The sequence below is a fragment of the Euleptes europaea genome, chromosome 2 (genome assembly GCF_029931775.1).
Source record: "Euleptes europaea isolate rEulEur1 chromosome 2, rEulEur1.hap1, whole genome shotgun sequence".
In the NCBI taxonomy this organism is placed as follows: Eukaryota; Metazoa; Chordata; class Lepidosauria; order Squamata; family Sphaerodactylidae; genus Euleptes; species Euleptes europaea.
This window is the reverse complement of record NC_079313.1, coordinates 76,160,623-76,185,101: the sequence shown is the minus strand read 5'-3', so window position 1 is coordinate 76,185,101 and position 24,479 is coordinate 76,160,623. Positions and strand designations below refer to the sequence as shown.

At 42.6% G+C, this 24,479-nt stretch overlaps 1 protein-coding gene and 1 non-coding gene across 2 annotated transcripts in view; both read right to left on the bottom strand.

The window, feature by feature from the left end:
* Positions 1 to 24,479, bottom strand: part of PIK3R3 (phosphoinositide-3-kinase regulatory subunit 3) — a 293,502-nt gene that overhangs the window by 155,591 nt on the left and 113,432 nt on the right. Inside the window, exons 5-6 of the mRNA XM_056844282.1 lie at positions 15,445 to 15,646; positions 14,651 to 14,736 (exon numbers count right to left, since the gene is read on the bottom strand). Coding sequence (XP_056700260.1) covers positions 14,651 to 14,736; positions 15,445 to 15,646 — 288 coding nt within the window. The remainder of the gene's footprint in view (positions 1 to 14,650; positions 14,737 to 15,444; positions 15,647 to 24,479) is intronic.
* On the bottom strand, positions 21,772 to 21,843 carry TRNAD-AUC (transfer RNA aspartic acid (anticodon AUC)). The gene has a single exon. It is a non-coding gene; the product is annotated as a tRNA-Asp (tRNA).

Sequence of the window (24,479 nt, the reverse complement as noted above, 5' to 3'; positions counted from 1 at the left end):
AGCAAGGTTATAGAAAGCAACAAGCTTACTGCACTTATAGCCTTGAGGTCTTTGAGTAGACCTTCTCAAGGTTTGAGGATAGCAGGACTTTTCTGCTCTTGAGATATGAGCAGCTGACAGCTGGCAGCTGAATCAGGAAGGGTAATTTCAGATACACCTTTCTGGCAGATAGTGAAGAATGACTCTGTTCTTCTCCCTTCAAGGACAAGACCAGGGTAAGTTAGTTAGCTCTTGAAAGAATTCAGACAGCCTGTTTTAAGGACATTTGCATTTTGCAAGCTATTGCTAGGCTTTTCATTACACAAACCTCTGCAGTTTGTGGTTCAGTTTGTATGTTGTGTTCAAGCTCTACATGGAATTAATTCTGCACAGGTACACAAAATACCATCAATATGTCAGAGACTGTGACATTACCATTCAGCCTGCTGTCATTTCACATGTGGCCGCAGGTGGGGGGTGTTCTGGACGGACATCTTCAGCAGAGCTTTCCCTGGGAAACAGTGCCATTCAACTTCAAGTCCCTTGTTTCATGCTGATGACTGCTGTTGTTCCACTGATCGATGCTGGGGGCATTCACTGCTTTGACAAATCCATTTATCCATATACTTGGTTGAAATGTGGGCAGGGAACATTTCAGAAAATTTCAGGACACAAGAGTGTGATGATTTGGATACCTGGAGCACAACACTGCTATCTTGGTGGGTTTCCACATTCCTCCAATTACCACCTTTTTGCTGTGTTTCTCTTACTATGGACCCTTTGACTACTTTTTAGCACCTAGTTCTTGCCCTTTGACCTTTTTCTTGGCTTTTTAAATTTTCTGCCCCCTTTTCTTTGGAACCTCCTTTTAGACCTTTCCTAGATGATAAAGAAAAAAAAGATATAGCTAAACAAAGGATAGGAATAAAGCCCCTCAGATGTCTTCAGAAGCTAGGAAGAGAGTTCTTGAGGGTGGGAGTAAAGGAAATTGTAGAGAAACCAAAAGGCAAGAGATCTTTTATAGGAACTGGAGGAAAAGGAAGGGGGGGGGGAGAATTGAGCAGATACCTTTACTGGGATATAGTTGCTGTTCTCAATGATTGCCAAGAGGCTGAAGATACTGAACAATTAAATGACTCTTGAGGACATATTTAATTTACTCTGTCCTTAGAACAAAACTGTACAACGTAGCCATAGCAGTCTTCCTAGATGAGTCAAATGTGTCCTTACAAAAACATAAGATGTGTCCTGCTGGATCAGACCACTAGTTCATCTAGCCTATATTCCTGTTTCATATAGTGACCAACTAGTTGCCCCACAGTGCCAACAAACAGGGCATACAGGCCTAGTCCTTCTTATCTTGCCTCCTTCCACTGGTATTCAGAGGTTTGCTTGTGCTGTATATGAAGGTTTCTGCTCCCCTTGGCTAATATCCATTGATGGACCTCTCCTCCACAGATCTGTTGAATCCCCTTTTAAATCCATCTCTGCTAGCGGCTCAGTGGTAGAGCATTTGCTTGGCATGCAGAAGGTCCCAGGTTCAATCCGCGGCGTCTCCAGTTAAAGGGACCAGGCAAGCAAGTGATGTGAAAGACCTCTACCTGGACCCTGGACAGCTGCTGCCGGTCTGAGTAGATAATACTGACCACGGGTCTGATTCAGTATAAGGCAGCTTCATGTGTTCATGTGTACCCCTACATCCACTGGCAGTGGCTTCTGACCTAATTTGTTGCCTCTTAAGTTTGAACCTAAGGTCAGTTTACCATAATGAAGAGTCAACAGAAGGCAAGATTCTTTACTTCCCATTTTGTTGATGTTAAAGGATCTTTTGATGGGACCTGTTAAAATGATGACTGTATTCCAGTTGAAGACAGGAAGAAAATAAAGCAATTTTTTATTTAAAAATATATCTAATTCTGTAACTGGAAGCATCACAGGAGAGTTGGGGACAAGGAGTGTCAGGCGTAGCAGCTGGGAGGCCAGCAGTTCAGCAGACAAAATACTGAGACCGAGAAGCACCACTAGCAGAAGCCCAACACATAAATATTTTACCAGTTCTTATCCCCACAGGAAATATACTTGTGTGGGCACAGCCTTACAAATGAAGAGCTGCAACAAAATGCCTACAGTAGAGATTTGATGGCTCAGATCATCATTATCATCATCATCCTTCTTCTTCTTCTGACCAATACCTACTTTAAAATCTCTGCTAAAATTAAAATCTCTGCTAAGATTACACTGTACGACATTAAATCAGACTTCAGAAGCAGGATGATGGGTGCGGGGGTGTATGTGAAACCCTTCCGTCATGCTTAGCGTGTGTTAATTTGGAGCTTCTCACCTTGCTTCCTGATGGTTCCTGCTGTGCTTACCTAATAAATTGGTCTCCTGACAGGGGCACTGCCCATCATCTCGGGTCTCAAATGCCACCCCCTCCCTAGAGCCCCACGGAGCTCTGCAGCTCATTCTTTGCTTCCCCCACCTTCCTCACAATTTGTACCACAGACAGGCTTTGCTGCATCCCAAGAAAAAGCATCCTGCTCTATCATGCAGCTTGCCAATTGAGATGCTAAATGCAAGGGATAAAGAGCTCGTGGAAAGATAATAAAGCAAGGGGAAGTAAATTAAAGTAGCTATAAACAGCACCAGGAGAAAGGATGATGTCACGCACATTTACATAAGCTGATATTTCTATCAATTCCTCTTAGCAGATTTCTTTTTCCTTCTGCAACAACTTTTGCAATGATTCAAACTGGAGTTGAGCAGTGTTGGGTTGCCCCTTAGATGCAGTCAACTAAATGTGGTGTATGACCTCCATTTGTATCAAAATCACATGACATCACCCAACACGCTGAAAGCATGAGCTGAACATCTCTACGCAGAGTTTAACACGTGGTAAAGCGATTTATGATGCGACTGCCTTGGTATCTACCTGGCTTGCAACTCAACCTACTACAAAAGCTACCAGATGTGGGTCAACTTGAGTGGATTTAGTTGCCACATGTGTTTGCAATGAAATCACTGCACAATTACTGCACACATCAGTGTGACCTAGATTGCCAGCACATCAATTTGGTTGTATACATTGGCCCAGAATTATTTGAAAATGGGAATACACAGAGAACTCTGGGCATTACTTAGCTGAAGGACAGTGACTTTCTCAAGAGCATAAAGGAATCCATGGTCAAGCTGCACTACTCTAGATTGTCTCCTTGTGTGAATGCAGGGGGGCAGAAGCAAGAGGCCTATTCGTGTTAGTAGGGTTGCCAACCTCCCCATACTAGCTGGAGACCTCCTGCTATTATAACTGATCTCCAGCCGATAGAGATCCGTTCACCTGGAGAAATAGGCCGCTTTGGCAATTGGACTGTATGGTATTGAAGTCCCTTCCCTCTTCAAACCCCGCCCTCCTCGGGCTCTGCCCCAAACAGAGGGGCAGAGCGAACAAGGACCTGTCAACCCTAGTGTTAGCAAACATAGAACTATAGTCCTTTTCCTGTAGGGTTGCCAGCTCTGGATTGGGAAATACCTATAGATTTTGGCAGTGAAGGCTGAGAAGGGCAGGGTTTGGGGGAGGGACCTCAGCATGGTACAATGCCATAGAATCCACCCTCCAAAGCACCCATTTTCTCCAGTGAAACTGATCTCTGCAGTCTGAAGATCAATTGTAAAAGTTGGAGATCTCCAGGCCCCACCTGGAGGTTGGCAACCCTATTTTCCTGTCATCAAAGTGAATGCAACAGCCTATGGAGATAGCAAGTAAGAAGACTGCTTTAGACTTGTGTCAAAGCAAGGTCATATTCTCATTTCCTTTACCATCAACAACTGGGTTCTATTTATGTAGTATTTGTACAGTGGCATTTATGTTATTGCAATATATTTATAGCTATTTTCATATGTATAATTACTAGGTGAGGCTAACTGTGGGAAAGGGGAGCATGTGCAGAACAGGACAGGATAGCACAGTGGTTAGACCCATCATGTACAATACTAATATTAACACCACAAGCTTTATATAGCACTTCTGTGAACATTTGTGGCCTACAAAAACACTTACAAATATGGAGTGACAACTCATGCCACTAATGTGATGGAAACAAGAGAAATATCATAACTCAGACATACCAAAAGTTAACAGGGCAAGCCCAGGCCACAGTGAGTCGCCAGAAGCTATTCCTTATGAATCTAGATGGCTCAGTCCTCTGTCCACTTTAAACCAGTCTAATATCTCATTTCCAGTCTCAGGGGTAGAAGAGCGTGTACATAAACACATCAGAGTCACCATCTTGCAAGTTCAAAATGTTGTATACGGCCTCTTTAAGAAGCGAACACACAAGATCTCAGAACAAGCAGATTTTTGTGTGAGAGTGGGATGGAATTCCCCCCCCCCACTTCCATGCTAGTTAGGGTTGCCAGGTCCCTCTTCACCACCAGCGGGAGATTTTTGGGGCAGAGCCTGAGGAGGGTGGGGTTTGGGGAGGGGAGGGACTTCAATGCCATAGAGTCCAATTGGCAAAGGGGCCATTTTCTCCAGGTGATCTGATCTCTATTGGCTGGAGATCAGTTGAATTAGCAGAAGATCTCCTGCTACTACCTGGCAGTTGGCAACCCTAATGCTAGTAACCTGTAGAAGTGCTGGGTCTACACACAAGTTTTCCAAATAGGATTGCCAGCCCAAGGCTAGTAACTGATGAGGAGTAGGGTTACCAGGTCCCTCTTCACCACCGGCGGGAGGTTTTTGGAGTGGAGCCTGAGGAGGGCAGGGTTTGGTCAGGGGAGGGGAGGGACTTCAATGCCACAGAGTCCAATTGGCAAAGTGGCCATTTTCTCCAGGTGAACTGATCTCTATCGGCTGGAGGTCAGTTGTAATAGTAGGAGATCTCCAGATAGTACCTGGAGGTTGGTAACCCTCGCAACACAGTGACATCACTTATGGCACAACCCGGAGTGTGTGTGTGTGTGTGTGTGTTTTTTTTAATAATATTTTTATTGTTTTTTTTCTACTTAAACAGAATATTCAACAATCAGTGTAAGTAAACATCAAAATGTAAATTCTAATAAACAATTGTTGAAACTACATATTTATATACTTAAAAGTAGACTCTAAAGACTTCCCCTACACCTCCCTCAATCTTTTCATTTATTTGTAATCTCCTTAGTATCAAAATTTAATCCTAATATTATTACAAACATCCATAAAATATTTTTTACTTATTATTTAACCTTACTCATAATCTAAGTATTTATGCTTCACTTATCAATATTAAAATAAAAAGAAATTGAAAGCAAAAATTGAAAAGAAAAGAGAAACAGAAATAAAATAAAAACCCCTACTTTTTATAATTTAAAAAAGGATTAATAGTAGGTACTATTCTTAACTTCTTTCAGTAATAAAAATCATTTTAATTTCTCCATTTCTCCCACATCATATAAGTATTGGTTATGCTAATGCCATTGGTTGTTTCCATTCAATCAACCCCCCCCCCCCCAAAAAAAAGAAAATAAATCTAAACCCTTTGGCCCAGTTTCTTCATCTTAAATTTCCAAAATCTTCCTCTTTGTCTCAATGAGTCCATTCATCGAAGGACATCCATGGATGATGTTAATGCAATTTCCTCTGTAAGTGACGATGAAAAGTAGTAAATCTGCAACATTTCCTCTTCCCTCCCTAAAATAAATAGGAGGGACTTGATATTTCCAGAATTTTGCCTTTGTAAATTCTCCCAGTCAGTTTCAGAAAATTCATCAAATAAACCATGCAAGCAAAAATCAAAGTCTCTTATATTCATAGTTGTCACTTGAGTTGGTTCAATTCCTTCCTGCAGAGATGTTTCCTTTGATGATGCTTCATCTTGTACTGGCTTGTCATTTAGGTAAATTCCTTCTCTGAGTATTGAGCTCATCGTCGCAAGTCGGTCCTTTATTCCATTGGCAAGATCATTGATACTGTTTACCAAAAAAGATACTTGATCTGTAAAGTTAGTTTCATTTTCCATGGTGTAGCTCCTGATAGCCGTAGTTAATTTGTGAAGTCCGGACAGGTATGAGTTAAAAAGTTTCAGATGATACTTCGAGGGGCAAGTATAAGGACACACATCTGCCATTCCTTCCTTTTGCCTTGGGGCTTGGGAATTATTTGCCGGGTACGCAGCAATCACACATCCGATCCCAAATCCCGTGATGTTCTCGCAGTGTCGAACGACAGCCAATACTTCCGGATAGAACGTAGCTTCAAAATTTGTTTACTCCGAAAAACCTCCTCCCGGAAGTGGGAGGGAATCTGCTCGTCCCTCCTCTTTAAGCTTCAGGCTTTCTGATTGGTAGCCATAACGTCATTCAAGAAGTCCCAATTGTTATGTCTACCCGGCGATCAGTTTGATTAAGCTCCTGCCGGCTTATCTGATGTTTTTAAATGCCAAAAAGTTATCCAAACCTCAGATGAGGAGATACGGATTTTATAGATTTTTTTCCCACTCCTAAGTGACTTCCGATTCTAGGTAAAACAAAGGAGTTCTTATTACTTACTCAGATCTTGGAAGAGTAGGTATTCCTGCTTAAATATCGTTGCGTAGATGGTAATAGGTAGGGGGGAGCTGAGCCTAATTCCAAAAGAGACACTCGCAGCAATGGTTTTCCCTCATAAGCCAGGTGGGACTCTAGCCAGGATTCCGAGAGTCGTCAAGTGCCTCTCTCGGCAAAACTGGGGGTCAAACCGCTCTTCGTGGGCAGCAAGGGAGTTCCTGTACCCCAATCCACTATTTAGGATAAGGTAGGAGTGCAAATTGCACCCCAATTTCGAGCCAATCTTGGTTTTCTTGGGAGCTTCCAAGAGACATGTGCTCAGCCCTGCTCCCCTAGCGGAAGTCCCGGAGTGTGTGTGACCTAGCAAGCTTCCATGGCAGAGTGGAGATTCTATCATGGCTCTCCCAGATCTTAGTCTAACCATTATACTTCTCTGAAATTTTCAGTGTTGTTAAAAATAAACCAATAAATTAGGGAAGCTGGGTGTTTGTTCTTGCTCACTATGCTCCTCTGTGAGGGAGCATGGGACCTGGACAAAGCTTCAAAGGAAAGTGAGGAGCACAAACAGGGTTTTGTCCAAGGTCATATATGTCTAGGGTGATCTTTTCATGATTCTTGCATAGTATTCTTCAAGAGGACTATGCACATTCCCACCATGTGCATACACACATACATACATTGATAAACATTTGCAGAAACCAGAGGAAACAACAATCTGACTTGCAGTGACAGTTCATTTCCAATTACATTTCCTCTGAAGTTTTGGGTAAAATAACTTTCCATAGGAAATACCAAAACTGAGTGACATTTTAATAAATGTATTTTTCCTTCCCTCTTTTAAATTTTTTTTACCAAGTCATCTTCAGTGTACTATAAAACGAACCCCGTCTCTTTCTTCTTGTTTCCTAGCCTGTGTTCTGAGCATATTTCCTGGCAAATGTAGTCATCTGAGTAGTTCATATTTAAACCCAGAATCTGGAGATGTCTGTCAACCAGATTTCCAGTTTAATAACACACCAGGCTATGGGACAAGGAAAAAGGGGCTATGATTTCCTAATACATGGCTGAACTAGAGAGAAAAGACACATAATGACATTGCTTAATTGATTGGTGAGGGCTCTGAGTAGAGCAATAAATGTGAGTTAGAGGGCAGAGGGTTTGATTTATGAGGATTTACCAGAAGAAACACATGTGCACATTACATGGCCATAGGATGACTAAGAGGAGAGACTGAGTACATCTCCAGGCTCCTGAAGACAATTAACAAACTGCACTTTCCTCTTTGTGCTATGCTTGCACTATGATCGCTTTAGCCTCAGCAGAAAGATATTCTCTCCCCACATAATGGAGGAGGGAGAAGGTTTTTATATTTAATTAATTAATTTTAAAAGCTTTGATACTGTTTTCCTCTGCAACATGCAGATAGACTTGCTCAGGTGAGACAATAATCACACTAAGCGTTTCTATAACGCTCTCTCTGTGCACATCATTTTACATACCTAACTTTGGAGTGATCTTTACGACAGCCCTGTATTATCACCAGTATGTAGGCCAGTATTATCACCTCCCCATTCTGCAGAAAGGGGGCTGAGCAGCCTACCAAAACTACCCATTTAGTTTGTCTCAGACTCTCAGAGATCAGATGTGAACACAGGGCCTTCTAGATTCTAGCTCATTTTCAGACAGTGTTGGTAAATTCTGTATTTTCCCCCAATCACTTAACAGTCTTAGTTAGGACTAAAATGAGATACAAGCTTAATATAAACATACAATAAGAGTTGATGCCAGACACAGTGCATCTTGGGAAGGACACAGAAAACCCCATACAACACAGGTACCTTATTTCTTGGACTTGTTAAAATAGGAACACTTGTGAAGACATGCATTCTGATGTACTTGCTTAATGCACAAGGTGGAAAGGGGGTGCTAACACATCATGAATAATCTTAACTAGCTTTGGTGCCATCTCTCCATTTTATGAACATGTGACGCTCTAAACGTAGTTCCCATTATGGAGCCTTTGAAAGCATCCATACATCCATTTCATATGGATGGTTTCAAATTGTCTTTCTCTTTTTGAAGTGCAGTTTCTTTGGAGTTGTGAAGAACACCATTTGCAAAATAGATCCTTGCCCTTCCTGACTAATGAAGTATTGCCAGGCTGTGCTTGAATGGAATTTCCCCAACCCCTTTAAGATGGAAATAGTGAGATCTCTGCTAAAGTAACCTTCTTTGTCAAATGATGAGATGGCTGGTTACAAATCTGCCACTTTGGGGCAAGGTGATTAAGAAGGTGGGTAGCAGAACAACTCCAGACATACCTGAATGACACCTTTGTCCTTGACCTATATCAAGATGGTTTCAGACCTGGTTTTGGGATAGAGGCAGCTTTAGTTGCACCACAAGGTGATCTCTATCTACAGTTGGCTAAGTTATGGTCTTTTATGCATGGCTGTTTTCCCCGCGGTCACCTCTCCAACGACTTTTGAGTCTTTGTTTTGATTATACATGCTTTTTCAGATCATCAGAGGTCACCTCATTCTTCCCCTGTGTTTCTGGGCAATTTGCCTGCATGTTAAAATTTATGGTAAAACAGATCCCTGAAAACGTGGGCAAAATGCATGGAAACAAGTGGGGAGAATGAGGCAACCTCTGATGGTCAGAAATGGCATGCAAAACCAAAACAAAACCTGAAGTCGTTGGAGGGGTGATGGCGAGGGAAACAGCCATGTATAAAAGGCCCATGTCTTCCTTGCTGATACTGTTAGACTTACTAAGAAGCATTAGCATAATGGATCATGCCATTTTGTTACAATGGCTTGAAAAAAGGGTGGGGGTTACACGGTGGGTTACATTTTGTCCCAATCTCCCCCCCTCCTTCAGTAGAAGAATGTGGAATTAGTGACTGGGCAAGTTGTGAGGTCCCTTAGGGCTCTACTTTTCACCCATGTTCTTTATGATCTATCTTAAGCCATTGAATTAGATCATCTGGAGCTTTGCTATTGAGTATCATTAATATACTGATGACATATAGTTCTATAATTCTTTAACTAAGTTAAAGCAGATGAAGCACTCTCTGTCTTGAATAAATGCCTGTGTGTGGTTGTTGAGGGGACAGGGAAGAATAACCTGAATGCAGACATGATGGAACTGATGTGGTCAGCAGAGCTGATGCACTAGAGGGTACTAATGGTCATAGATAGGATAAGGTATCCTTGTCCATACAGGTAAGCATCCTGTGGAACCTCCGGGTCCCTTGTTACTCAATGGGAAGCAAATCCAGGCAGTTGCCAAAAGCACCTTTTCAGTTACCTCTGATCAGAAAACTATTCTTGTTTCTAGAGTTGACTAGAAATAAGCTACCACCCTACCATAACCTTGATGATGGATTACTGTAATGCAAGCTATGTGAGCTACCCCTGAAAAAACTTGGAAGCTTCAGCTGGTACATTTGTTAAGGGCTGTCATTTGATATGCACCAGTGCTGGAACAACTACATTTGTTACTGATTTGCTTTTGGGTTCAATTCAAGGTGACCTTTATACCCTACTGCCTGCATATCTGAAGGACAACCACTCCAGATATTAGCCTGTACACTTTCTTAGTTTTGCTGAAACTTCCCTGTTGACCGTTCCTTTGGTTCACCTAAAGACTAGTCCTTTTCTTTTGTCATGCCCACTTTGCAGAATGCCTTTCCTGGATGATACATAAGACCTGTCCTCTTTCTTGTCCTTTGGAAGAACATGCAAAATGATTCTTTTTTTAGAGGAATTCCTGCTGATAGAATAATAGAATCATAGACTCATATAGTTGGAGGGGTCATACAGGCTATCTAGCCCAACACCCTGCTCAATGCAGAATTTGTCTAAGCATCCCTGACAAGTGTTTGTGCAGCCACTGCTTGAAGACTGCCAGAGAGGGGGAGCTCAGCACCTCCCCAGGCAGCCAATTCCATCACCGAACAACTCTTACTGTAAATCCCCCCATAATGTCAAGCTGGTATAGGGTTGCCAACCTCCAGGTGGTAGCTGGAGATCTCCCGCTATTACAATTGATCTCCAGGGGACAGAGATCAGTTCACTTGGAAAAAATGACCGCTTTGAAAGGTGGCATTATATCCCACTGAAGTCCCTCCCCTACCCAAACCCCTGTTGTTACTTCCAACACCCTTCCCTCCTCAGGCTCCACCCCATAAATCTCCACATATTTCCCAGCCTGGAACTGGCAACCCTAAGCTGGTACCTCTCTGCCCGTAATTTATACCCATTATTACGAGTCCTAGCCTCTGCTGCCAATAGGAGCAGCTCCCTGCCCTCATCTAAGTTACAACCTTTCAAATACTTAAAAAGAGCAATCATATCGCCCCTTGGCCTCCTCTTTTCCAGATGAAACATTCCCAAGTCCCTCAGCCTTTCCTCGTAGGGCTTGGTCTCGATCATCCTCATCGCTGTCCTCTGTATTTGCTCCATTCTGCCCACATTCTTTTTGAAGTGAGGCCTCCAGAACTGCATATGGTAGTCCAGGTACAGCCTGACCAATGCGACATCTTGCGATTTGGATGGATTTGGATGATCTTCTGGATGCTGGTATAGCATGGCTTTTTAAACATTTATCTGGCAAGTTTTTGCACTGGAGTAAGTATAGTTGTTGCTTTTAGATTATTGTTTTGTTATTTTAAGCAATCCCAAACAGGCCTACTTAGAATCTGACTCAGGTCTATTCAGTGGGGCTCCCAGGAAAGTCTTTTTAGGATTGTACTGTAAGTCACAGCCCTCCCAACCCAATGATAGGCAGTGTTCACCCGAACATAAGCGACCAACATGTGTTACTTCTACTGGTGCCACTCAGTAATCGGGGCTAAAGGAATGATATAATTCCTGAGCCAGTCCCCTGTGAACACTGGGCCAAACATTTCAGTTCGGTGACTATACATTTCAGATTCTAAAACCACAATGTGATATGCAAATCAAAAATATGCCAGTTGGCTTAGGACTTTCAAATAATACAGTCTCCTACAGACTCTGTGGGCTGTGGGAGTGACAGTATTATTTTTTCTCATTGATTGGGTAGCTGGAGGTCGTATCAGTTGCCTGATCAATGCACTACAACAAAAGAATACTTGGGATGCACTTCAAATCTCAGAAGCTAAGCAGGGTCAGCCCTGGTTAGTATTTGGATGGGAGACCACCAAGGAATACCAGGGTTGCTATGCAGAGGAAGGCACTGGCAAACCACCTCTGTTAGTCTCTTGCCATGAAAACCCCAAAAAGGGGTTGCCATAAACCGGCTGCAACTTGAAGGCACTTTACACATGCACACTTCAAATGATATGAAAATGAAAGAGAAAAAGCAAAATAATTTTTTTTGTTTATTTAAAAGGAAATGTAATTGTGACACATGAAAACTGTGTAATCATGACACGTGAATTGTGGAGCGCTTACAATAGAAAAACAAACCAAAAGAAAAACAAACCATGCTTGTGGATGTCTAGTGATCGACCCCAGAAAAGTTCATGGCAATGTATTGTGCATGTGACAACAAGGCCTCGGACACTGACTGGCTGAACTGCCAGGATGGCCCAGGCCAGAATGACAAAGAACACTGTACTAAGGGAACTGAATTACCCAAATGTATGCATTCTTGTTTCATGCTCTGTTCCTTTGAGAGTAACTGCGATGGGGAGGGTAAAGGGAGATGCAACTGGGGGTGGGCAGGAGAAGAGATTTGCAAAATATTCCATGAGTGGGTACGAGGGAAGAGATTTTGTGGAACACCAGCAGAAAATAGAAACCTCGGGAAGCAGCCATTCTTAATGCAGCCATTGTAGGAGTTCCTTAATATTCAGTGAAGTATGTTTTCCCCACGTATTAGTCTCCTGTGACAACATTTTACAAAGTTTCAGCAGCAAATATTACATCTGCTCTTTATCTGAGGGCTCGTCTGCAGTGCAGTCGTTTGCGTCACAAATCTACAAAGTGTTGAATGCATTTTTCCTGGCTATAAGTTAATAACATAGACCAAAAGAGAATTTAAACAAGAATAAAAACTATTAATAGGTATGGAACAAAATACCACCAATGGCAACAGATTATTATCCAGTAGTTATTTTTTCTCTGTTTGCAATGCACTGTACTTGTTTTTCTGCTTTTACCAGTAATAAATAGCTGCATAAAAGTCATTAGTGCCATTAATTAGATCCTGCTGGACATAGGAATGCCTTCTTAACATACTACTTCACTGTTTTCAAACAGGACAGTTTAGTCTAGCTAAATTCACATCTTTAAGCAATTGGACACAACTTCTTTCTGTGGGAAAACTGCTCGTCCCAAATTCAGAGGTCAAGCAAGTTTGTTAGGTACATCTGAAAGTCATCCTCTAAATTGATAAACTTCTTCTGCAGCAAAACAGGGAATCAATAGGGCTTCAGGTTATGGAGTGTTCATTGGGAACGGCCTCAATCCAATCCTCTTCCTATGCCTCAAGAACTACCTGTCTATAACCTTGCTGGTCAGATGACAAATGCAAACAGGATCAGGAGTCATCTCTGCTGCCAATAAACTTCATGTGAGCAAACAGTGTGCTGGAAAATACAGCAACGCAACTTCCCTTCCTCTTTCCTTCTGTGTGCTGGACTCTTCCCAAAGTAAACCCTCACCAAAGGTGTTCCTGTAACATCACCTCAGTGATTCCCTGAAGAGCAATTAAACGATCCCCAGCTTCCAGCTGTGCTGCCAATCAAGCGACATCAAGCTAACAACTACGGACAAAGACAAGAAGACGAGGCAAAGTTGGATCTTCCATTCCTGCCCCAGGCAGGTGACCACCTTCTGGGACACCAAAAAGGGGGAGGACAGCTTGGCTGTGTGAGCGAGCATGGAACAGGGAATTCACCACCCAACTGTCTAAAAGTCATCTATTCCCATCGCCTGTGATTTTCAGAAAATTCCTGTGAAAAGAGGTTCTTTACCAAAATCATGTAATATTGTATCACTTTCTCTACCTCAAGAGTCTCAAAATCTTGGAGAATGCAGGGTAAGCAGTCATTCTGAGATGAGAAAGAGCCTCCCTCCACCTCCTGATTTGGGTCAATGGCAACACCAAGTAGCGATGAAACCCTGTTAAGGAGCTGAGAGACGTTTTTCAGGCGTTTCAATTATTTTTATGTTGAAATTTGCATCTTTGATGATGAAGAACCTTCCACTGAATGGCTAACAAATCACCCCCCCCCCAAAAAAAAATCACCATCTCTCCAGGGCACACAAAGTGATGCAGGTACTGGGCTAACCCTCTGCATATGCTAATAGTCCATATTTTGGACAAAAACCAAAATGAGCCCAGCATTAAGGTTGTAGTAGTGTTGTGCAACCAGCTTTTTGCTAGCAAAATGGGAGATGTTCTCTTTGTTCTCACCGGGAGCCTTCCTATGAATTTTGTGGTGCAGTGGTTAGGAGCGGTGAACTCTAATCTGGAGAACTAGGTTTGATTCCCCACTCTTATACATGAAGCCTGCTGGGTGACCTTGGACTAGTCACAGTTCTCTCCGAACTCTCTCAGCCCCACCTATCGCACAAGGTGTTTGTTGTGGGAAGAGGAAGGGAAGGTGATTGAAAGCTGCTTTGAGACTCCTTAAGATAGAGAAAATTGGGATATACAGTAAAAACCAACTCTTCTGACAGCAGAGGAAGTTGCTTTGGAGCTGCCAGGAAGTCCCACAGTACTAGGGGACAAAGCCATTCGCATCCCATATCACTGCCTGCTACTTACCATATATGTATATATTTAACAACAGTGTTGGAACTTTATGGCTTACAAATTCCACTAGCTATCCTAGTCACAGGTACTCCAAGTCTACAAATTCTACCAGAAATCCAACAAACCCTATAGCTTAGCATTGTCCAATCAGCTAATGAAACACCAGTGAACTCCTCATGCCACAAGGAAGGCACACAAGGAAGACTTTCCATTCGACCACTCTTTGAAGGCTCAGGGATGATTTCCATGCCCCCCAAAGTACCCTGGGAGCACAGTAAATCAAGTGCATGTTAAAGGATTAGTCACTCAGCAAAGACCAGTACTCTGTTGCTGTACACTGATATTGCTAGGCCGTACCATAGTGTTTGGAGCACCAGAGCTTAGAGTGATTTCCTACCTGGTGTTGCCTGGATCTCAAACACTCCACCAGCCACAATGAGAGCCTCAATAATCTTCACATTGTGCTCAGGATTCATGTCCATGCTGGGGATAGAAAGACAAAAAACAACAGTAGCAATGGGCTCTCATTCTTTAATTCTGCTGGGATTGCAGATGGAATCTGACATTCAGAGACCTAGGACACAATAAGACATAGTCTCAGTGTTTGTGCAACTCTGGATTCTGCCCCACTGCTGCAAGAACTGGCCCATCAGAGCTGCCCCCAGATTATAATGCTGACTGTGGTCCAACTATGTTCACACCAGTCCTGCAACAGCTCCTGTGCTGTTATAATACCATATAAACTTCCACTGTACTTGGCTAAGGAATATGGCTTGCTGTCCATCTCGTCTTGAAGGATTTGCAAGCATAATCTATAGTCACTCAACCCACCCTAACCATATGGATTGGAAGCTTTGGATGTTATTGAAGTAGTGCTAAAGAAACCATGAGTTGTCAGCAATCAAAACTATTCACATAATGTTTAAATCAGATGCCTGCCCAATGACCTGGTGCTGTAATGATGGCCTGTTGAAGGCTATCATTCAAAGTTCGCAAAATTGTGGAGCTGGATAAGTGATAAAGGATAGGTTTTCTAACTTGTAACTGGCTTTCACTTGGGGTGTCTGCCATGCTATCAGACAGCTTTTTCTAAAAGCTCAGGTTTGGCTGGTTTGCTCACAGAAAAGTAAAAAAGAGCCCCAACCAACCCCCACAAAATTTCTGATAAATATCACAGCTCAGTAATCTCACCTTGACAAGGACGGTCTGAAAAGTGCTTCACTGAAGGCCTCTCCAGGCACCCTGGGTGTGAGGTGATTCTTGTTGGCATTCTGGCACAGTTTGCAGAAATGACTGATCAGATGCTGCAGTAGACATTTGTGCCACTGGGGGAGACAAGGAGATTCAAGGATCAGCTTTATTCGTTGACCACACTGTTCCATAGTTCGAGTTTCTAAAAGAAAGATGGAGGTGGAAGAAAAAGAGATTTTGTGTATAGGTAAAAATGCAAGGCAGGCAATTTTTGAATTTGGGGAGGGGCTGTGGCTCAGTGGTAGAGCATCTGCTTGGCATGCAGAAGGTCCCGAGTTCAATCCCCGGCATCTCCAGTTAAGGGGACTAGGCAAATAGGTGATGTGAAAGACCTCTGCCTCGGATCCTGGAGAGCTGCTGCTGGTCGGAGTGGACAATACTGACTTTGATGAACCAAGGGTCTGATTCAGTATAAGGCAGCTTCATGTGAATTATTTGCCCAAAGCTTAACTTTTGGTTCCTATCTGCTTCCCTTGTGTTGGGAAGTTGAGTGACCCCCGAGCTTCCTGATTCCAAGGGAACCTGGGAACCCACCTTCAGCACTCACTCACCAAAGTGGCAACGCATGAGGTGCTTTTAGGGCAAGGCTTCCTATTCCATTGGTTGACCAACACTTGCCTGTGAACAGGCCACTGCTTGACAATCAGCTGGGAGGCAGCCTTGAGCCATGGGTCGGTAAATGAAGTAATGCACCAGAGCTGAATGATGGTGGGGGAAGCAGCTTCCCATGGGTCAGGAGAGGGGTGGAGAATAAGGGTGAAGGAAACTCCATTCCCGCTCAGTCTGAGGGCTGTGGGAGAGTACACAAGTGCTCCCTGCTAATAAGGATCTGCCAGACTTTTTTTAACAGACCCCCAGTATGCAGGCTCCATCTTGATTCAACAGTACTTGGGTTTACTTAGGAGTGGTGAGGATTTGTTCATCACTAAAGTCTGCCTTAGAGAAGTATTTGGGGCAACACATTAAATTTTAGAATCTGTCTATTCTCACCCTGTAATGTAATGACACCTTTGATCTTCTAATCACCCTATAATGGGTGAAGCTTCTTGTGTTATTGTAGTGGGTGCTAATATATAATTGATATAGAAATTGTTTCTTTGTAATATTCTCATTCTGGAATTATCAGCCTCCTAATTCTGAAACAAACAGGAAAACAAACTAAGTCTCCCCTTAAAATTCAGGAACAGGGCTTAGAATCAAAAAGTGGATAACTTCTTTGTGTTTGTAAAGAAAGACTTTTCTGTCTGGTTTCAGAACATCTAGTCCATCAGAACATACAGTTATTGTCAACATTTTCAATTTATTTTCACAACATCAGGACTAGAAACTTTGCCACCTGAGTGATGTATCATTATTACCAATTTATATCGCTATTGTATGAGGAAGGCTCAAGTCATTGTTCAGCTTGCAACATGGCCACGAAAATAATAGTACAAGGCTCTCAAAATACTTGCAAAAACATGTATTGACAAATACAAAAGTGAAAGTGTAAACGTGTATCAAAGGAAACTTAACGGTACTTTGAACGGACACAATTCTAAAAAGCAGCCAAGGCTACTCAAAAGCAACACCAATATATACAAACACACAAGCCAACTGTAATAAATAAAGCTCAATTCATATGCCTTGATATCTGGTCAGAAAGACGATATCTTTCTGACCAGATATCAAGGCATATGAATTGAGCTTTATTTATTACAGTTGGCTGCTTTTTAGAATTGTGTCAGTTCAAAGTACCGTTAAGTTTCCTTTGATACATGTTTACACTTTCACTTTTGTATTTGTCAATACATGTTTTTGCAAGTATTTTGAGAGCCTTGTACTATTATTTTCTTAGCCTGACTATTTTAGTACCCGTGCATCTTTATCTCAGCTGCAACATGGCCACGGCTGGATTTTTTACACATTTCAGCTGCTGAATCTGAATATATAGCATACATTTTGTTGTTCTTACACAATTCCACGGTCCTTTTTATAATTCTTATTGCTGCAGCAGAGTTTCCCTCTTTTCCCAAGCCGCCCTATTGCAATAATGGAAACGGCTAGACCTATTAAACAAAGTAGCAGAAGGTCTCTTGGGACCTGCAGACGCGACAAAGTCTGGAGACAGCAATATGGGGGAAAATCCAAGCTTTTCCCTTGAGTGGAATAGATGGCCCCTGGTAGATCTTCAGCATGACATTTCAAACAACTTGTGAGTTTTAGAGTTCAAGTAGCTGGAAGCTGGATGGCAACTACTTGGACAGAGACAGTGTGTTCAAATAACAACCTGACTCAGTTTAAATCTCATGGAGGCAATCTTTAAAAGAAAAAAAAAATCTTTTGCTTCTTGTGTTACTTCATGGTATTAATCTAGAATGGTATGTTTGACCTTGTGTGTTAACTTCCCCCTTCTGAATTCTGGCTTTGCCCAGAATTTAGTTAACCTCACTACTTGTGAGACTCTATTAGTTAGTCCTTACAATTAGCACTAAAGGCTTTGTGGAGCACATATACTCAGATGTGGTGAAGGTACCATACAACAGTAAACAGGATGCAACAGTACAATGTAAACTCTCTATCTGGAAATTTTTTGAAAAAAGAATTCTTCCCAGAAAAACTAGAGGCAAAATATTTTTCAAACCTTGATTAAATATGTTGGGGCTGCTGCAGTTTCGTAGGCCAGATCTAGCACATGATCTATCAGTTGGACACCTCTAGTTTACTGGGTATGAATCTGCTCTGCCATATGCTCCCTTGTGTACTGGGCAAGTCACCAGCTCCAGTGCTAGCATTGTCCTGCCTCACAGAGGATGTGCAATAATGTCCTGGTGATTTTAAGACTCTTGTTCAAAATATGAAGGAAAACAGATATGCGCCTAGAGTCTCAGGCCTGGTCTCTTTGTAGGAAATTTACTTCCTTGGGATTTGACACAACCTGGTCCTTGGGGCGTATTTAATGTTTGGGATTGCAACCAAAATAATATCTGTACTACTAATACAAACAAGTCCTTTTAAATGGAATCTAATGTGTGGAAAATGTTGTGTGAAGTTCTCTGCTGAAGAGTATATGTACCAATGACTCAGATCATGTGTTGCAGACTTTAAAATATGGCTTGTCTGCTATGATCATCAAGCAGGTAGCAGCTGTTCTTAAAAATCTTATCTTGACAAAGTTGACTCAATAACCACTGGCTCCACCACATCTGCAACATTAATGGCTGATGATAATAATTAGCAAGCAGGGCGTGATGGTGCGATGCTACAGCTCATTAATGAGGCTGCTGGGATGCAAAATGGGCTGGACTATGCATTGCTAATGAGGCAGTGGGGAAAGACTTCTGACCCAGGGGCCCATCAAACAAGGCTGTGGGGAGAGGGTGGGAGGGAACAGAACTACAGGAACCAGAGCTGCAATTAAGAGCAGGCAGACATGGAGAAACTCAAATCAAAGATGTGTGTTGTTAGGGACTGGAAAACGTATTGGCTCCAGCTTCAGAAAATCTAAGTTATAGCTCAGTCAATGCCTGTGAGAAGGTATAAAGGCTATGGAAAAGGGGATGATGGACTGAAGACACAGAACCATGTTGGGGCAAAAGCCAACAAAGGAAGGTGTTCCCCCACCCCAGCTTAATTATTTTCTGGTAAAAATGTCATGCCAGTCCTAGGAGCCACATCCTTCCCAATTAAATGATATATGCCTGCTCTCAGAGGGAAAATACAGGGTTAAAATGCAGATTTAGAAAGTTCCTTTGAAACTGTAATTCCACACTATTCTCGTTAGTACAAAAATCAGAATTACCAGGTATAACATATTCTAGCTATATGACCTTTGACATATACAACTTCTCTATTTGTAGTGTAAATAAATCCAAGGGTTCATGTGATGGCATTCCAAGATACAGGCCTGCTATACTTTCTGACCAGCCCAAATATATGTATAATGCTTCCCTCTAGTGGATGCAAATAGAGCATTTATACTATGTGTCATGGCCCCTTAATGATGACTCAACATGTGGTCAACAGTGGAGTCTAGGGATGTCAGCCTCCAGGTGGGAACTGGGGATCTCCCAGAATTACAGCTCATCTCCAGACTACAGAGATCAGCTCCTCTGGAGAAAATGAATGCTTCGGAGGGTGGACTCTATGGCATTGTACCCCACTGAGGTCCTTGTCCTCCCCAGGCTCCATCCCCAAATCTCCAGGAGTTTCCCAACCTGGATCTGGCAAGCCTACCCCCATCCCCTACCAGTGGCCAGGGGAGACCTAGCAACCCTAGTGGAGTCTCCGGGACCTCTTTCTGTCAGCCATTGAGAGCTGAGCTACTTTTTATTCATGTAGTTACTTACAATGAAGTTAATCCTTCATTGGAGATGGCACTGGAAATTATGTAAAGTCACCGCAGGAAGCCAAAACATGATAGATTGCGTGTAGCCTGGTGGCACCACTGAGGGAGAATGAAATGCTCCAAACTTCACATGGCCTACCATTACCAACAGATTAAAATTCAGTGCCACAATCTTGACATGGACTAACAACCATCATTAGAAGTAGACACACTGTTGTTGCATACGCTAAGGTTACCAGCAGACAGGATATTGAATGGCACTGCTAGCAACTGCTCCTAGAGAGGACTTTGTAAGAACTAACACCTGAACTGTGCTACTGGCATTGTGGGATTTGGTGGTACCTCTAAATGTGATAGTATGGCTTTTGGTTTTTTTTTTGCCAAATATATAACTATGTATTCGCCAATTAAAAAGTTGCTGTCTTTTGTGGGCTGAAATATATATATATATATATATATATATATATATAAAATAGTTCTATAATAAATAGCATTGACTCCACACCAATGACAAATCAAACAAACACATTTTCTGCATACACGGGAGATTAAATTTTACCTTAATTTTTTAATTTCTTTTTAAAATGTCATAATTGACCATATACACAAATGAAAACTAAATTCTTCTTACAATATTGTTAGTGTAAACATGTGCACTGATCTTGCAATGTGAAAAGACTTCTAAAAATCATTCATTAAATATTAGCTGTAGGAAACAAGATTAATGGATTATGCACACATCCAGCCCAGTCCTTTATAACACTACACATGCTGTATTTACTCTAAACTTCTAAAGGAAGATGACCCTGAATGTAAGATGACCCTCCCTTAAAAATGTGACACACACAGATTATTGTATATAACTGTAACTTGTATGCAAATGTAATTTTTATGACATTCCTGGGGGGAAAACCTGGACTTGCATTTGAGTAAATACTGTAACACATAGTTTCTCAATTAAAAATCAGTTTTGCACTAAAAATAATTTTTTTTAAAAACCCCAATAAAGTAGCTCACAAAATCTGCAAATATTTATGTCATTACAAGCACATAAAGAATACTTAGGGTTACAAAATATGAAAAATGAGGAGGAAAAAGCAGGGCAGACTCAACAAACAGGCAAACTCATCTGAGAGAAAGTAGTTTCTAGCCTGATGCTCTATAACTTGTCCGAATAGCTTCCATACTCGAGGTCATCAGCCATGCATTGTTAATACATATGACCATTCAATCATGTGGGAAGTGTGGAAAAGCCTTACGACTTGGAAAAGACCCCCAGAACTCACTGCATATGGCAAAAACAACAACTTTAGTTCACTCTGTATAGATGATCAAGCAACCAACCATAGAAAACCCAAGCATGTAATCTATATACACCCACTATATAGATATCTCAGACCCTTTCTTTACATTCTCAATTACATTCCTGTGTGGTACAGTCATGGAACTGCTGCATTACCATGATACCGTAATTGGAATATACTTTCTCAAGTGCCAGGAAGCACTATGAAATGCCACTTCATTTTACCTGAAAGAGGAGTAGTAAGAAGGATGCTACTAATATTGGCAGGGCAGATTATGTAAAGTAGTTAACCTAAATGCTAAGTCCTGTGCCCTGAACCCTGGTTTTGGGAAATGGACTTTTAGAACTGTGTGTCTGAAGCAAATATAATCCTGTCCTATAAGCAAGTCCTGAAGCAAATCCTGTCCTATAAGGATGAGAGCTTTTAAGAAATATCCTTTTTTTGTTTGAAGTGATTTGATTTCCCAGTAATAAACCTATCTTTATCTGTTGCATTAATATGCCTGTAGATCACATACACATGAACACATGTAGATGCCTTACCCTTGGTCCATCAAAGTCAGTATTGTCTAGTCAGACTGGCAGGGGCTCTCTGGTAGAAGTCTTTCACATCACCTACTTGCCTAGTCCCTTTAACTGGAGATGCCAGGGACTGAACCTGGGACCTTCTGCATGATAAGCAGATGCTCTACCACTGAGCCACAGCCCCTCCCCAAAAGGTGCTCAGTGAAATGGAAGAAAAGGCAGCGATGGATATTAATTTAAAAACATAGGCTCTACAAACTGAGTCACAGCCCCTCTGAACCTCTGCACCTACCTATGGACTTCCATGGATAGCACTGATGTTTCAGGTGGGTAGCTGTGTTGGTCTGTAGTAGAAGAGTAAGATTTAAGTCCAGTAGCACCTTAAACACCAACAAGATTTCCAGGGTATAAGCTTTTCAGAATCAAAGTTCTGACAAAGGGAGTTTAAACTCTCAAAAGCTTATACCCTGGAAATCTTGTTGGTTCTTAAGGTGTTATGTAGGGTTGTGCAGCTTCCCCCACCCCTGGTATTTTTTTGGTTTAATAAACCTGGCAATTAAAAACAACAACCAAAAAGCCAAATACAGTGGATTTGGTTTTTCCAGAAAATTGAAAATGTTCAAGTTCATAAAACCTGAACCCAAAAAATACGGGCTCAGAGCTGAATGCTGGGCTCCCCTTGCGGTGCGGCACTTCCAGGTGTAAACCAGAAGTGACGCGATTGTGTCGGCACCCCTTCCATCCTTTGCTTGCCCCCAGTTTGTGGCTCACACCATGCTGTGTAATAATTAAACCCAGCAAAGCTTTTTCCATTTATGAATTCCATCAGCGCCCTCAGACAGCTCCCATAAGCGCCGAGAAAAAGCTGAAATCTTCTCAGCCACATTTCCTCAGCAAATAGGATCTGGGCAAATCCACTTAGCAGCGGAGAAAGCAAAGCCTCGTGGGCTGGGGGTGTGCTGCTGCTATGCATCGCCCTCTGCACCCCACCCCCAGCCCTGGCAAAGGCTCCTTTGATGTCTCGCTGCCACCCACCCTTTCAGCTCTTCATTAGAGCATTAGCAATACTCTGCGTGCCTGACCTGTCCTCTAGCAAAGGATTCAAGAAGCTCATTTGATTTAAAGGGGCCAAGAAAAAGAAGCCCTAGCAACAAGCAACGCTCCATCGCAGCACCTTTTAAAATGCAGCCGCCACCATCGCGGCCAAATATTTTGAGGACTGGCAGCTGTCTCTTGCTTTTCAAGAGATGTTCCTTATTGCAAAATGCTCGATGACATGAAACACATGGAAGGGGAAAGGGCTGGGGAGGAAAGAGCTTGAATCATGTGCTCCTGTGGGCCAGCTTTTGAAGGGTAGGTTATAAATATCTTAAATTAAAAAAAATAAGCTTAAGATCCCAAGCTGTGCTGCCAGAGAACCTTTCATTTCATAATTTGAATACCATATATAAACAAAAATCTGCAGATGCCATCCAACTTACAAACGTCTTTATTCTTCCTATTATACAATAAGGGAGTTTTGCATGATTTTGAATGTTTTTGTTTCAGTCTTTTAAAGGGAGAAGCAAATATATCTGTATGTGGTAGAAAGAGAACTGGGCTCTATGGGAGCGGCAGATTGGCCCTTAAGGCCTCTTGAAAAAGTCCCAGTAGACCGATGGCCTTGGGGGGGGGAGTGCCTTCCTCTATCAGCGCCACACCTGACCAAAAAGAGGGGCAGGCGCAATCTGCCACCACCATGAGCTGGAGATATGGGGGAGTCACCCAGCCTGGCCTCACCACACCCAGAGCGGCAAAGGATAGCTGGACCATCCTTTGCTGTGCTGTACTCAGGCTCACCAGGGCAAGGGGCATGCCTGCCTGGCCTCACTGCGACGAAGGGTGCACCAGCCCAGTGAGGGACACCTCTGGCCCAACCTCTCCCCACCTGGCCTCACAGTTTGACCAGGCACCTCCTCCTTGGGGATGGCCAGGCAGGCTCTCCCTCCCTTCTTCAGGGGCAGGGGCAGGGCCAGGGTGGACTGGGGGCGGGGTGTTTTCCAGGGCCATTTCCCCTTCCCAGTCTACCCGAGTTTGTGGAGCATGAGTGGTGAATGCAATGCATTAACGGAAATAAGATGGTGGGATATTCATGCCCTGTGGAGGGACTAAGGACTCTTTTGAAGCACTTGACTATTGGAATTCCCTCCAAACTTCTAACAGAAATCCTAAAACTTGCTAAGTAGGGTTTGCCAACCTCCAGGTGGTAGCAAGAGATCTCCTGCTATTACAACTGATCTCCAGCCCATTGAGATCAGTTCACCTGTAGAAAATGGCCGCTTTGGCAATTGGACTCTATGGCATTGAAGTCCCTCCCCCCAAACCTCGCCCTTCTCAGGCTCCGCCCCAAAAACCTCCCATTGGTGGTGAAGAGGGGCCTGGCAACCCTATTGCTAATGCTCAAGAGTGCCACCTAGAACATCAGGGATCTTGGACCCCTAGAGATTCCATTAGAACGAACTATTCACTTCCATTCCATATTCGACCATCATGGACAAAGGACAATTTGGTTGGACCAGATCATCTATTTGTCATGGACGTTCGGAGCCATTACCAGGTGCTTGATGGAGGTGGGACTATATTGTATATGGCTCTGACTGGTAAAAGTAGCCTCTGACATCAGAAATAGGGATTTGTGTGGGATTGGAGAAATCCACTTGTCATTCTTAGAAAGGAGGCAGGTTTAGGGCCAACTCCATTTAGCATAAACATTTGGAATTTGCTCTTGTCTTCAATTTTCAAAGCAAACTGGGTCCACAGGAAGTTGGGTAGGGGTTAAGG